The sequence below is a fragment of the Dendrobium catenatum genome, unplaced genomic scaffold (assembly GCF_001605985.2).
Source record: "Dendrobium catenatum unplaced genomic scaffold, ASM160598v2 fragScaff_scaffold_1089, whole genome shotgun sequence".
Taxonomy (NCBI): Eukaryota; Viridiplantae; Streptophyta; class Magnoliopsida; order Asparagales; family Orchidaceae; genus Dendrobium; species Dendrobium catenatum.
Window position 1 is genome coordinate 1,934,490 of NW_021319551.1, and position 12,077 is coordinate 1,946,566.

A 12,077-nucleotide genomic window follows, 5' to 3' on the forward strand; every position below is an offset into this window, starting at 1 on the left:
AGTTTATGCTCTTTATCCTTTTTTTATTTGTTTCTTCTATTTTCTAATATGATTTATCTCTGAATTTGTTAATAATTTCTCCTCCTACTCATTCCATTTTTCACCCTTACAGAGGTTAGAAAATAATCATGATTTTTCCAAAAACATATTTTATTTCTTCTACTACTGATTTTGTTTGGAGAAAGTTTCTAACAACTCACAAAAAAAAAAAAAAAAAAAAAAAAAAAAAAAAAAAAAAAAAAAAAAAAAAAAAATTAAATCTACATGTAGGAATTGATATTACGACTTGAGGGCTAGATGTAATGCACATTACTACCATTATTGAGGTTCTTCTCTCTCAAAAGAAAGCTAATGCTCTTTTTCTAACGTCTACTAAAATTCAAGGATACATCACCCATGAATATTTTGATGGCGTATTAGCTTATTTCTTTTTTAATGCAATTGCTCTATGCATTTCTCAAAAAAAAAAAAAAAAAAAATTTTCCAAAAAAAAAAAAAAAAAAGAATATTTTGATGGATGTAAGGGAATAATCAAGTTTGGAGATGTTCAAGTCTGTTCTATAATCATTAGAAAAAATAAGTAAAAAATATAATAATAATATATGTGAGATTATTGATATATTCTTTTCTATTTTTTCGATATTTTCTCTTTAGTGGATGAACATGGAAGGAAAAATCATTTATGTTGGAAAGCGAATTGGGTGACAATGCCAACATAAATTTCTAACTTATAAAATTTTTTACATGTCTCACATCTGAATTTTGATATTTATTTATAAAATACCTAAATATTAAAATATTTTAAAATTATTCTTAAACCTAAATTTTGGATTTGCCTCTTAATATAAAATAAATAAATGAGATAGAATTATCACTTAATCTCATAATTATAGTTATTAATTATTTAATTCTAAATATTTATTATTATTTTGACTCATACATTACTTGATGAAAAATTGAAAGTGAGATAGTTGAAGATTAAGATCATAAAGAAAATATATTATGATAATTTTAATTAATTTACTTGTTATATGTCATGTTCTTATAATTTTGTTATCCCCAAATTTGTGTGATCGAACTATGAAATAAATTTATGCATCTCAAGCTTCTATTATTAATTCATATAAATAAAAGAGTCTCTATTTTTGTAAGATTTATTTTTTTTATTTTTACAATTTAATTCACATGCACTTGGTTCATGCACGTGCAATTTTCATAGTCTTATAAAATGAGCAAATACAATAACATAGAGAGTTAGCATAATTAACTCCAAATAATAAAATTATTTCTTTTACACTCTTAAATTTGATAATTGCATTTGTGTTTCTAAATGTAATATTGGCAAAAAAAAGTTTTTAGGTAATTTATATATTACATATTGAGGCACAAATAAAATGATAAAATTACAAATAAATTTATTAATCTACAATTATCCGACTAGTAAAAATTGAACCAGATCGATCGATTTGATTAATTTAACGTGAGCTAGTCATAAGGCCGGCCCAGTTCATCATAAAACCTGCTTTTATATTGAGCCGGAGTGAACTGACCAAAACCCCCAGCTCAATCGATAAACCTATGTACCAATCCCGGTTTCCATTGAACCGGCTGGTTTAATAAGTCCTATAAATAATTAATAATTCAATTAATATTTTTAAAAATAAAATATTAGCATAAACAAATTAATTGTAAATTTAATTTACTTTAATTTCTTAATAACCATTAAATTCTTGCTAGTAAAATTCCAACCAATTATTTCACATGGCTGCATTATTTCTTGTGAGTTTCTATCATATATGAACAAAAAAAAATAATTATAACATACCAAGTAAGTTCCTAAGTGATGTGGGACTAAATAAATTGAAGCTCTTAAATTTACAACATACATTACATATTTTTAAATAGATTTTTTAATAAAATTTTATAAGGTAAATAATATTTATTTATTTTTAATACAATTTATTTATACACTAAAAAAACTAAATTTTAATTTATTTTTTTAATAAATAATGTAAAATGAAAATTTATAAATGTTAATTTATAATGGTGAATTTACTACATAATCTATACATGTAAATTATATCTAAATATATAATATAAATTAATAATATTTGTTATTAAATTTATAAGTTTATATGTGACTAAATTTATGTTAAATATGAATTAAATTTAAAGATTGAAAGTGAAGACTAATTGAGAGTTATAAGGGGATGAGGGAATTTTTATTCCGTCAGGTTACCTGATGTAGCTCTACGTCAGGTAGCCTATAATAAGTCGCCACGTGCTCTTACTCTTTACCCGCAGCCCGACGACACGACTCGGACCGAATCCGGGATTACTATGTTCGCGTATTGCTTGGTATAGGCTCGGTATTGCTAGGTATTACTCGGTATTACTTGGAAATAATGAGAAATACAGCTCTGTGAAGACCAATACCGTTGCATTTTTCATTTTTGTAGAGCAAAATCGACCAATACCTAGCAATGCCGAGCTACTCAAACTCTCCGGTCCGTTCCGGGTCGGGTCGTCGGGCCACGCGGTAAAGAGTAAGAGCACGTGGCGATATATTATAGGCTACCTGACGTAGAGCTACATCATGTAACCGGACGGAATAAAAATTTGGGATGAGGAGACTAGTCCACTTGATTTAAGAGGAGTTATTATATAAGGAGTATAATGACTAGGAGTTATAAGAGGCAACTAATCAGGAGTTATAAGTGCATGAACCAGATAACATCATTTGAATATTTGATGATTATTGATCACTGATTACTGGTATTGATTCAGCTTGATATTGTATATTGTTACTCATATGCGATTATAATTGATAGGCATATATGATTGAATGATTGATAAGAGTGAATAAATAGATGAACGAGATGTGAAATGTTTTAGAATGATTTTTGATACATATAACCATTATTATATAACATACATTGATGTATAAATTTTGGTATATGATTTACTGTAGCATATCATTCTCCTTCACATTGCATTGATTTCAGTTGTAGATTTTGGTTACTTGCTGAGTTATGCTCATTATGTGGTTTTTATATATTTACAAGAAAGGGTAAGAATTATGTGATATGATGCTCCATACAGCATGTGTAATTTCCTTTTAGCACTTAGATTTTATTTTATAGTCATGATGTATTATAGTGGTGTAGCTAGCCTTTTGTAACATGACTATCATATACATGACAATTGGGCTTATAATAACTATATTTATTGATGAAATACAGTTATGTTCTTTCTTTTGTTTATATGAAATTGTTAAGCTTTAGTTAAATGACTAAAATGAAAGAAAGAAGTAATTCTTCAATTGATTCTAAGTCATTACACTAATAGACCCATCTAAGGCCACCATATACTAAGCCTAAGTTTTTAATGTATATGGAAATAATGAAAGTCCCTTTGAACCTAGCTTAACTTAAACTGATATTATCAAACTAAAATAAACCTATATAGATGTAATAAGCTTTATAAACCTATTAGCTCTTAAATGTTATTCAAATTCATATATAGTGAATTTAAGAGGACTTCATTTTTAATTGACTTATTATAGTCAAATTAATTTTAAGGAATAAGTGAACCTAATACAAATTAGGTTAAACTTGAACATGCTCCGGTGTATGACTTAATTATAGAGATCATAAGTGACTATGGTGGCCCCAGGTCTTTAATTGAATTGATTTAGAGTTAATAAAACTTTAATTCTATGCCAAGGTTGACATGGCCTATTATCTAAATTATTGATTACCCATGGTTGATCCAACGTTATCAAATTGACTTATAAGATTTTCAATCCCTAATTGATTTAACTCATACTTCATTAAACCTTGAACATATAATAAGTGGATCTAAAATCTCTTAGGAACCTACCTTGCTTATTTTGGAAGCCAAAATCTCATATTAATTTGTAATCCAAAAATCAAGCAATCGACTAATCTAACATTAGGACATGCCATTATATGTAGCTTAGAACTAAAATATAATCTTTTTTATCCAAATCAACCCAATCACATCTTCACTTCTTTCTTTGATTAGTACTCCTTTCAAATCATCTTTATTGAGAAAAGAAAGGTAGTGAACATCAATGACAATGAAAAAGAAGAATTCTTAGTGCCCCTTATCTTCCCCAAGCACACAACAATTATCAAATCTCATAGGATGTTTTAATGGTGCACTTTTCTCACCTTGAACTTAAATGGGATACCCATGTAACTTAAGAGTATGAGAGATGATAAGAACAACAACAACATGGGGAAGGCGATATCATGGTTCTATTAGCAATTCATTTAAATAAGAGATTATTAGTCTAACCCTCTAGATCTAGGTCAAGGACTATCTTGAGGTAAGCTTGTTTTTTTTTTTTTTACTTTTCTAATACTTAGTAATGTGCCTTCCTTTTGTTATATCAAAAGAGAAATAATATGATGTTTTATTATTTTATTTGTAGAAAAATTAGTGTGTGTTGTAGCATTAGTTATTAGTTAAATATCCAAAGTTGTTGTTGTGTGCATTATTATTATTATTATTATTATTATTTGATATTATAACAAATCAACACACATAATATTTTCAAATCTAATAAAAAATAATATATTTTATTATAGTGTGTAGTAATTAATGTTAACTACTTCATTTTATAAATCGCTCATTCACCAAGTTTTTTATAATTCATTGTTTGTTAATTATGAATTTTATTATTAGTAGTACTATTTCATAAATGCATAAATTCAAGGGGATTTAGGCATATCCTAACTTTTATATATATAAGTAAACTATATGCGTCATTATAAAAAAATAAATATTTTCCATACGTTTATGCTTATAATCAATGTATTATGATTATAAACTTAATTTGGTATGAGTTTATATTATTGATTAAGGTTAGTATATGTGTGAGCCAAATTACATTAGGTTAAAATTACATTTGTATTGGATAGCTTCTTGTGGAATTTCAATTGACAATGGAGGACTTTATTGGCCTTGAATTGAAAATTGAGTAAGATTTATGATTGGATAAGTAGTGTTGCGTCCTGGAGTATTGCCACGGTAGAGAAATATATAGTTTAACGTCTAAGTATTGTACGAAGATCCAACACACAAGCAGATAAGTGAGATAGGGGTAGCATTTATAAGAGACACAGAGTTTTTACGTGGAAACCCTGAAAAAGGGGGAAACCACGGGGCCTGGCCCAGTTTGAATGAATCCACTAGTATTGCAATCGATTACAAAGAGCCCTTCATTGGGAGAAGGCCATGGCTTGATGGTACACATGTACTCATATAGAGGCATTACATAGTGAGAGTTACAATAATATACATGTTTGTTTGGTTGGAAGGGCCGTAGATAGGCGATAGAGGTCGTGAGGACCAAAGTTGGCAGGAGAACGGGGTCTGAAAGACCGTTGTCTGGCAATGAAAGTCGGAAGGATCGTAGTCGGCAGGAGACCGGGGCCAGAAAGACCATTGTCTCTTGATGGAGGTTGGAAGGACCATAATAGGCGACGAAGGTCAGAAGAACCGTAGTCGGCAGGAGACCGAGGTCAAAAGACCGAAATAGAAGGGTGGTACTTTGGTAGACTCTTGGAGTCAGGTAGTGGCCTAGTGGAGCTCGGGGCCTCAGTGATAGTCCGACGGAAGTCCGAGCCTCAGGAAGTGGCATGGTGGAGCATATGGCCTCAAATGGTGGCCGGTGGAGCAACGATGTCAGGCGGTGGTCCGGCGGTCCGGCGGAGGCGAGGGCCTCAAGTGGTGATTCGGCGGAGCAACGGTCAGGGAGGCGAGGGCCTCAAGTGGTGGTTCGGCGAAGCAACGACGTAAGGCGGTGGTCCGGTGGAGGCGAGGGCCTCAAGTGGTGTCCGGTGAAATCTGAGCCTCAAGTGGCGGTCCGGCGGAAAAACGACGTCAGGCGGTGGTCCGGCGGAGGTGAGGGCCTCAAGCGGTGGTCCGGTGGAACAACGACGTTAGGTAGTGGTCTGACGGAGGTGAAGGCCTCAAGTGGTGGTCCGGCGAAACAACGGCGTAGGGCGGTGGTCCGGCGAGGTAAGGGCTTCAAGTGGTGGGTCCGGCGGAACTCCGGCGGTGGTCGAGGAGGCAAGAAAGCAAGAGCGATCTCCGATCTCTCTCTTTTTTCCTTAGGCTTTTGGTTCCCTTTTCATGAGGAGAGGGGGCTCTATTTATAGATTTTGAGAAGGCATGGCCCGTAAATAAGTGGAGGATCAAGGGTTAGTTGGGAGTGGTATGGTACGGTCGATCTTGAATCCCTTGATCATGAACCGTTCGATGGACGTTTGAAGACCTTAATGATGTCGGAATTCGGCGATCTTGGGCTCTGTTGGATTTGTCTCGTGAGCCGCTCGATTCGAGTATAAGCTTGTTATGTTTGGAAACCGTTTGGTAATCCAGTTTGTGGTTTTAACTTTCCAACAGCGCTTCAGTCCTTGATTTTGACCCATTTGGATCGGATTGAGTAAAATTTGGGTCGTTGGGTCGTATTTTCCGAGACGCTCAGTTCGACTGTAAGTTTGCTGAAAATCGGAGTTCGGATGGGTCTCCAAATTAATTTTTGAAGTTTCCAATTTAATTTACATCGAGATTCGCGCCCGATTAAGATAATTTTTTGACGATGTATTAAGTAGCATGAGTTTTTCTGATGGAGAAAATTGATTCATGTAGCAGGCCTCATGACTTGTTGATGCTGTGTAATTTATAATGCAGATGAATCATTTATGAATACCGAAGGAACAGTTTGATATTTCATTCCTTGTAATTGTAGTTGATGGTGTTCCTTTATAAATATGACAGAGTTCTAATGAATATTTGTTTTTTTATATATATATATTATATATATATATTATATATATATATGTATATATATATATATATATATTTATATATAATATAATTTATCATTTTATTAATCCTTTAAAGCTTTCTAACATGTTCTAGACATTTGATTTTTTTTGATTTGGGCTTGAGTTGGACCTAATTAATTTGGTCCCATTGGGTATGCTCAATTTTGTTATGAGTTTGTTGAAATTGAAATTTAAATGATTTCAAATTTAATTTTAAAAATATTTAATTTAAATATACATCAAAATTAGTAGTTGAACAAGATAATTTTTGGCGATATGAGTTACTTTTTTAACGTAAAAGTAAAATAAAAAAGAGATAATCAAAATTAATAAAAAAAACTAACGCTATATTCCCGGAAGCATATCTTCTCCGTGACATAATAAACCCTGACACTCGTTCTCCCCCTTCTCAAAACCCATACAAACCCTCAGCGAAACCCTAACCTAAAACCCTTAAGCCCTGCCATACCAGTCCATCATACTCCTCACTCTTTCTTCTTCATGACCACCCGCAACACGGTCACCGGAAGCTACCATGCAAAAGCTCTTGCGCGAAAGCAGCCGCCTTTCCTTCTCCATTCCTCTTCCTGAACTCCCAATGACCGCCGCTCTCCGCCTCCGCTACCCCACTGCTTCCACTGCCGGCTACGGCCGTCAAGGAAGTCTCTGGCTTCGGCCTTCCTTCAACTATCGCTTCTTCCTCGACGTTGGCAGCAGTCGCCTCCTCCGGCGCGTATGGTCCCCGCTGCTCAGGCAGGCTCGTGAACCGTGCTCGTCAGGGGTTTTTGCTGGAAGTGCGGGGAGGGGATTTAGAAATCCTGAGGGTTTAAGGGGTCGGGAGAAGAAAGGGAGCACGGAAGATGCGGAGGAGGATTTGAAGTGTACAGAGAAAATTAGCGAAGAGGCAAACGAGAGGAGTAGCAGGGCTGTACAGCCGCAAAGGAGGCAGAGGAGTGGGAGCTCCGGAGACGCGTTGGTTGCTAGCGTGGACCTTTTGAGCATCCCGGGGGTTGGTCCAAGGAATTTGAGGAAGCTGGTGGATAAGGGATTTCGTGGTGTTGATGAGCTTAAACAGTTTTATAAGGACAAGGTGTGAGCTCTTTGTTTCTCCATTTGCTTCAAATTGTTGATGAAATTAGCTCTTTTTTTCAGAACAAATGTGGTATTGATGCAGAGGATTTAGGGACTGGTTTGTTTGATGGTTCTGTTTTAGTGTTTGCATGACATTTAATTTAAGTTTGTTTCACATGATGCTCTTTATGCTTGATACTGGGTTCTTCAATTTCCATTTAGCTGAAATTGTAAAAAAGATTAATTGACTTCTGAATTAGTAAATGTGCTGGCTTTACTTGCTTATGGATCCGACATCCTAGCTGTACATCTGATATTATATTATTATTGCAAGCTTTTTCTGATTTACCATTGGTATTTACTTTCATTTCACCAAATTAAGTTGGTATTTTAATGAAACATATGAATAAGTGTTGACCTCGTTTTTCATGCATGTACTCGCGGTCTTTATTGCTATTTTTTGATGTGATGATTTAAACTTTTCTCCCCCAAATATCATAACTAACTATGAAATAGCCATCTTCACTTCCCCTTTTGTATGCCTATTAATGTTTTTTGTTAGGCCTAACGGATACTCCTTGGATGCTTCCATAAAGGAATTTTTTTAAAATGATGCCACTGAATTATTAAGGATATATAAGAATGCGTTCATGGTGATGAAGTTAATTTATGGTTCTATAATTGTATACACTAAAAAGATTACACAGTTGATTGCAATTCATATCTTTAACATATTGATTTTCTCCTTCATGTCTGTAGTATTATGGCAAAGCCAGCCAGAAAATGGTTGAATTCTTGCAGAGCTCTGTTGGGATCATTCACAAAAATCATGCAGAAAGTATAACATCTTTCATAAAAGAGAGTGTTGATGAAGAATTAAAACAAGAGGATCTGAACACTGACCTGAAACCTTCGCAGAAGAAAAGATTGACATTCTGTGTTGAGGGAAACATCAGTGTTGGAAAGACAACTTTTCTGCAAAGAATTGCCAATGAAACAATTGAGCTACGGGATCTTGTAGAGATAGTGCCAGAGCCCATCTCTAAATGGCAGGATATTGGTCCAGATCACTTCAATATTCTTGATGCTTTCTATTCTGAGCCAAAGAGATATGCATACACTTTCCAGAACTATGTGTTTGTAACTCGGGTAATGCAGGAAAGAGAATCTTCTGGTGGTATCAAGCCACTAAGGCTGATGGAAAGAAGCGTTTTCAGTGATAGAATGGTATACTTTTTGAACTGATGTCATTTTTGCCTTTTTATTCTTTCTAACTAGGGCTGCAAGTGAACCGAGTGTTCGACGAGCTGCTCGTGGCTCGGCTCGATAAGGGCTCGTTCATGTTCGTTTGATAAATACTCGATAGCTAAATGAACGAGCTTGAACAGCGCGTTGTTCAGTTCATTTATTTTCACGAATAGTCTCGCTTAGAAGCTCGTGAACAAACACCTCGACTAAGAAGCTCGATTAGAGCTCAATTAGATTTTTAAAAATAAATACTATTTAGTCTACTACTTTAATATTTTTATTTTTACTAATTTAATATTTTAAAATTTTCCTCTCCATTATATATTTTATTTTATTAAATCTTGTATTCCCGCCCTCTCTCTCTCAATTCCCGCCCTCTCTCTATATATTTTGCATTTTTTAAACTCCTGCATGCTCTCTCTCTCCTCCATGGCATCACCAAATAAAAAAAAAAGTATGCGGTTTAGTCCCACATCGCTTGTAGAAGAATAAATATGCTTTATAAAAGCAAACTCATGTGGCGTCTTGGTGAAAAGCAGGCAGCTGGTGGGGCGTCGGGTGGGTTTTAAGGGTGGATGTAAAACGAGCTGCTCGATTGGTTTAATGAGCTGCTTGACAAGCAGCTTGGCAAACAAACTCGAATACGAACTCGAACTGGGTTCGGACATGTTTTTTTTAAATGAGCTAGAGCTTGAACAAGTGTCCAAGAAGCTCGACGAGCTTCGAGCCAAGCTTGTGCTCGATTCTGACAAACGAGCCCGAACTCGAACAGGCCAAAGCTCGGCTCGGTTCGTTTGCAGCCCTATTTCCTACATAATTAATGTGAGTATATTTTTATGATTAATTGCCTTTTTAGCTGTCAAGTTAATTCTTTATTTGCAGGTATTTGTTCGATCTGTTCATGAAGCAAATTGGATGAATGAGATGGAGATAAGCATCTATGATTCATGGTTTGATCCTGTTGTCTCATGCCTGCCTGGACTAATCCCTGATGGTTTCATTTATTTGAGAGCTAGCCCTGATACTTGCCACAAAAGAATGTTGCTGCGAAAAAGGGAAGAGGAGGGTGGTGTGACATTGGACTATTTAAGAGACCTGCATGAGAAACATGAAAGCTGGTTATTTCCCTTCCAAAGTGGAAACCTTGGTGTACTTTCTGTTAGTCAATTGCCCTTCCATATTGACAATTCATTGCATCCGGATATAAAAGATCGTGTATTCTACTTAGAGGGTAATCATATGCACGCGTGTATTCAGAAGGTATTGTTCTCAACCAATGTCCTCAACATCTATAACGTGTTCTTGTAATTTGGACATTAATGCTCGGTTTATGATCAGGTTCCTGCTTTGGTACTGGATTGTGAGCCCAACTTAGATTTCAGTCGAGATATTGAAGCTAAAAGACAGTGAGTATTACACTTCCTATTTAGAATTCTCAACCTTGAATTGCTTAATTTTGATAAAAAAATCAAAATAATGATATATCTCAGGTGTCTTCTGAAGTATTCTCAAGTTTTCATAAATATGACATACAGTTATAAGATTTGTTAAATATGATTAATCGCAATAGATTTTTTTTATTTGAGACTTAGGCTTCGTTTGAGGCAGTTTTTTACTGCTTCTTAAAGCAGTTTTTTAGTATAAAAATTAAAACTTTTGTACCAGAAAGCTGCTTTAAGAAGCGGTAAGAAAGCTATCCCAAACAAAGCCTTAAACATCACACACTTGGTGCTGATAAGAAAAATGATGCATTTACTAAAAAATAAGCTGAGAGGGAAGAGACCACAGCGAAAATTTAATTTTGACCTGCTGCTTATGATAAAGTACAAGGTTAATTCGGACGTTTATTGCTACCCAAGTCACTAAATCCTCCATCAGATGCTGCCTCATGAGAAGAGCTGCCATGGCATCCATTCCCCTCTGATTTTACTTTTCTAATTTTGTGAAGGTATGCGCGGCAAGTTGCAGAATTCTTTGCTTTTGTGAAAAGAAAGAAAGAGGAGAGTCCTGAGAAGAGCACAAATGCAGGATCCAGAAACCAGCAAATTCTTCTTCCTGGAAAGGATGGCTTATGGGTCCCTGATGGCCCTCCCTTTCCTGATTCGGCCTTGAAATCTCTTGATTTCAGGAGAGCCATGTCATCATTCATGCCTACTTAGCTGCTTCAATGTCAAGTAGTGCCCATATAATGAAAGCCTCTCTGCCCCCAAGAACAAGCTTTTGCAGAAGGTATTGTTGACCTTCGTATGTACAGTTTTTTCTTCTATTAGATGTAAGGAGATCAGTTGCTAACAGACCATTGATGGTGACTTTTGTCTGATTTGTGTTCCTGATTTTGGGAATGTGTTGTATTGTAATGTAGAATGTAATTACTAGCTTGGTTTTGAGATTTGGATCATCCAACTAACATATTTGTATGCTTAATTAGTCGTCCATCAGTTTCTGGTTGTAGTTCTATTATTCCAGGCTTATGAGAGTTGCACTACGCTAGAGATTTGTTTTGCTTGAACTAAGCCTCGTTCTCAGTTCATCTTGTATAACAGATTCATTGCTTGATTTGCCTTCTAATGTAAGAGAAATTATTCTGTGCGGGGTACGGGCGGGAAGTTCTTGTTTGGATTGTGAGTTTATATTTGTACTAGAATAGGTCTACAAAGAATCAAAACTAAGTCGCCTTCTTAGAAAGCTCTATTAGAGACTATTACATTCTGTGCTAGAGTTATATGAGACTTATATAACTCGATGTTCTGTTGAGTTTTCAAACGTTTTTCTTCTAAACCTTTGTGTTCTTTTAACTGAAATTGGTCCTTTTGCTATGGGAAATTGTACTTGTAAAGGGAGAATAATCTTTGCTCCAAAGATTAAATGAATGATGTAGATTTAGGCTACGTCGTC

The 12,077-nt window shown here is 35.0% G+C and overlaps 1 protein-coding gene across 1 annotated transcript; it reads left to right on the plus strand.

Annotated features, from left to right (window-relative positions):
* The first annotated feature begins 7,230 nt into the window (after positions 1-7,230).
* On the plus strand, positions 7,231-11,691 carry LOC110093216. The gene is made up of 5 exons (XM_020818034.2): positions 7,231-7,953; positions 8,694-9,161; positions 10,065-10,442; positions 10,521-10,588; positions 11,131-11,691. The coding sequence occupies exons 1-5, from the start codon at positions 7,399-7,401 to the stop codon at positions 11,339-11,341; spliced, it is 1,680 nt and encodes a 559-aa protein (XP_020673693.1). The 5' UTR covers positions 7,231-7,398; the 3' UTR covers positions 11,342-11,691.
* Positions 11,692-12,077: the final 386 nt, after the last annotated feature.

Coding starts and splice junctions, on each gene's coding strand:
- LOC110093216 (XM_020818034.2), top strand. CDS start 7,399: ATGCAAAAGCTCTTGCGCGAAAGCAGCCGCCTTTCCTTCTCCATTCCT. Junction 10,443..10,520: donor TGCACGCGTGTATTCAGAAG/GTATTGTTCTCA, acceptor GTTTATGATCAG/GTTCCTGCTTTGGTACTGGA. Junction 10,589..11,130: donor GATATTGAAGCTAAAAGACA/GTGAGTATTACA, acceptor AATTTTGTGAAG/GTATGCGCGGCAAGTTGCAG.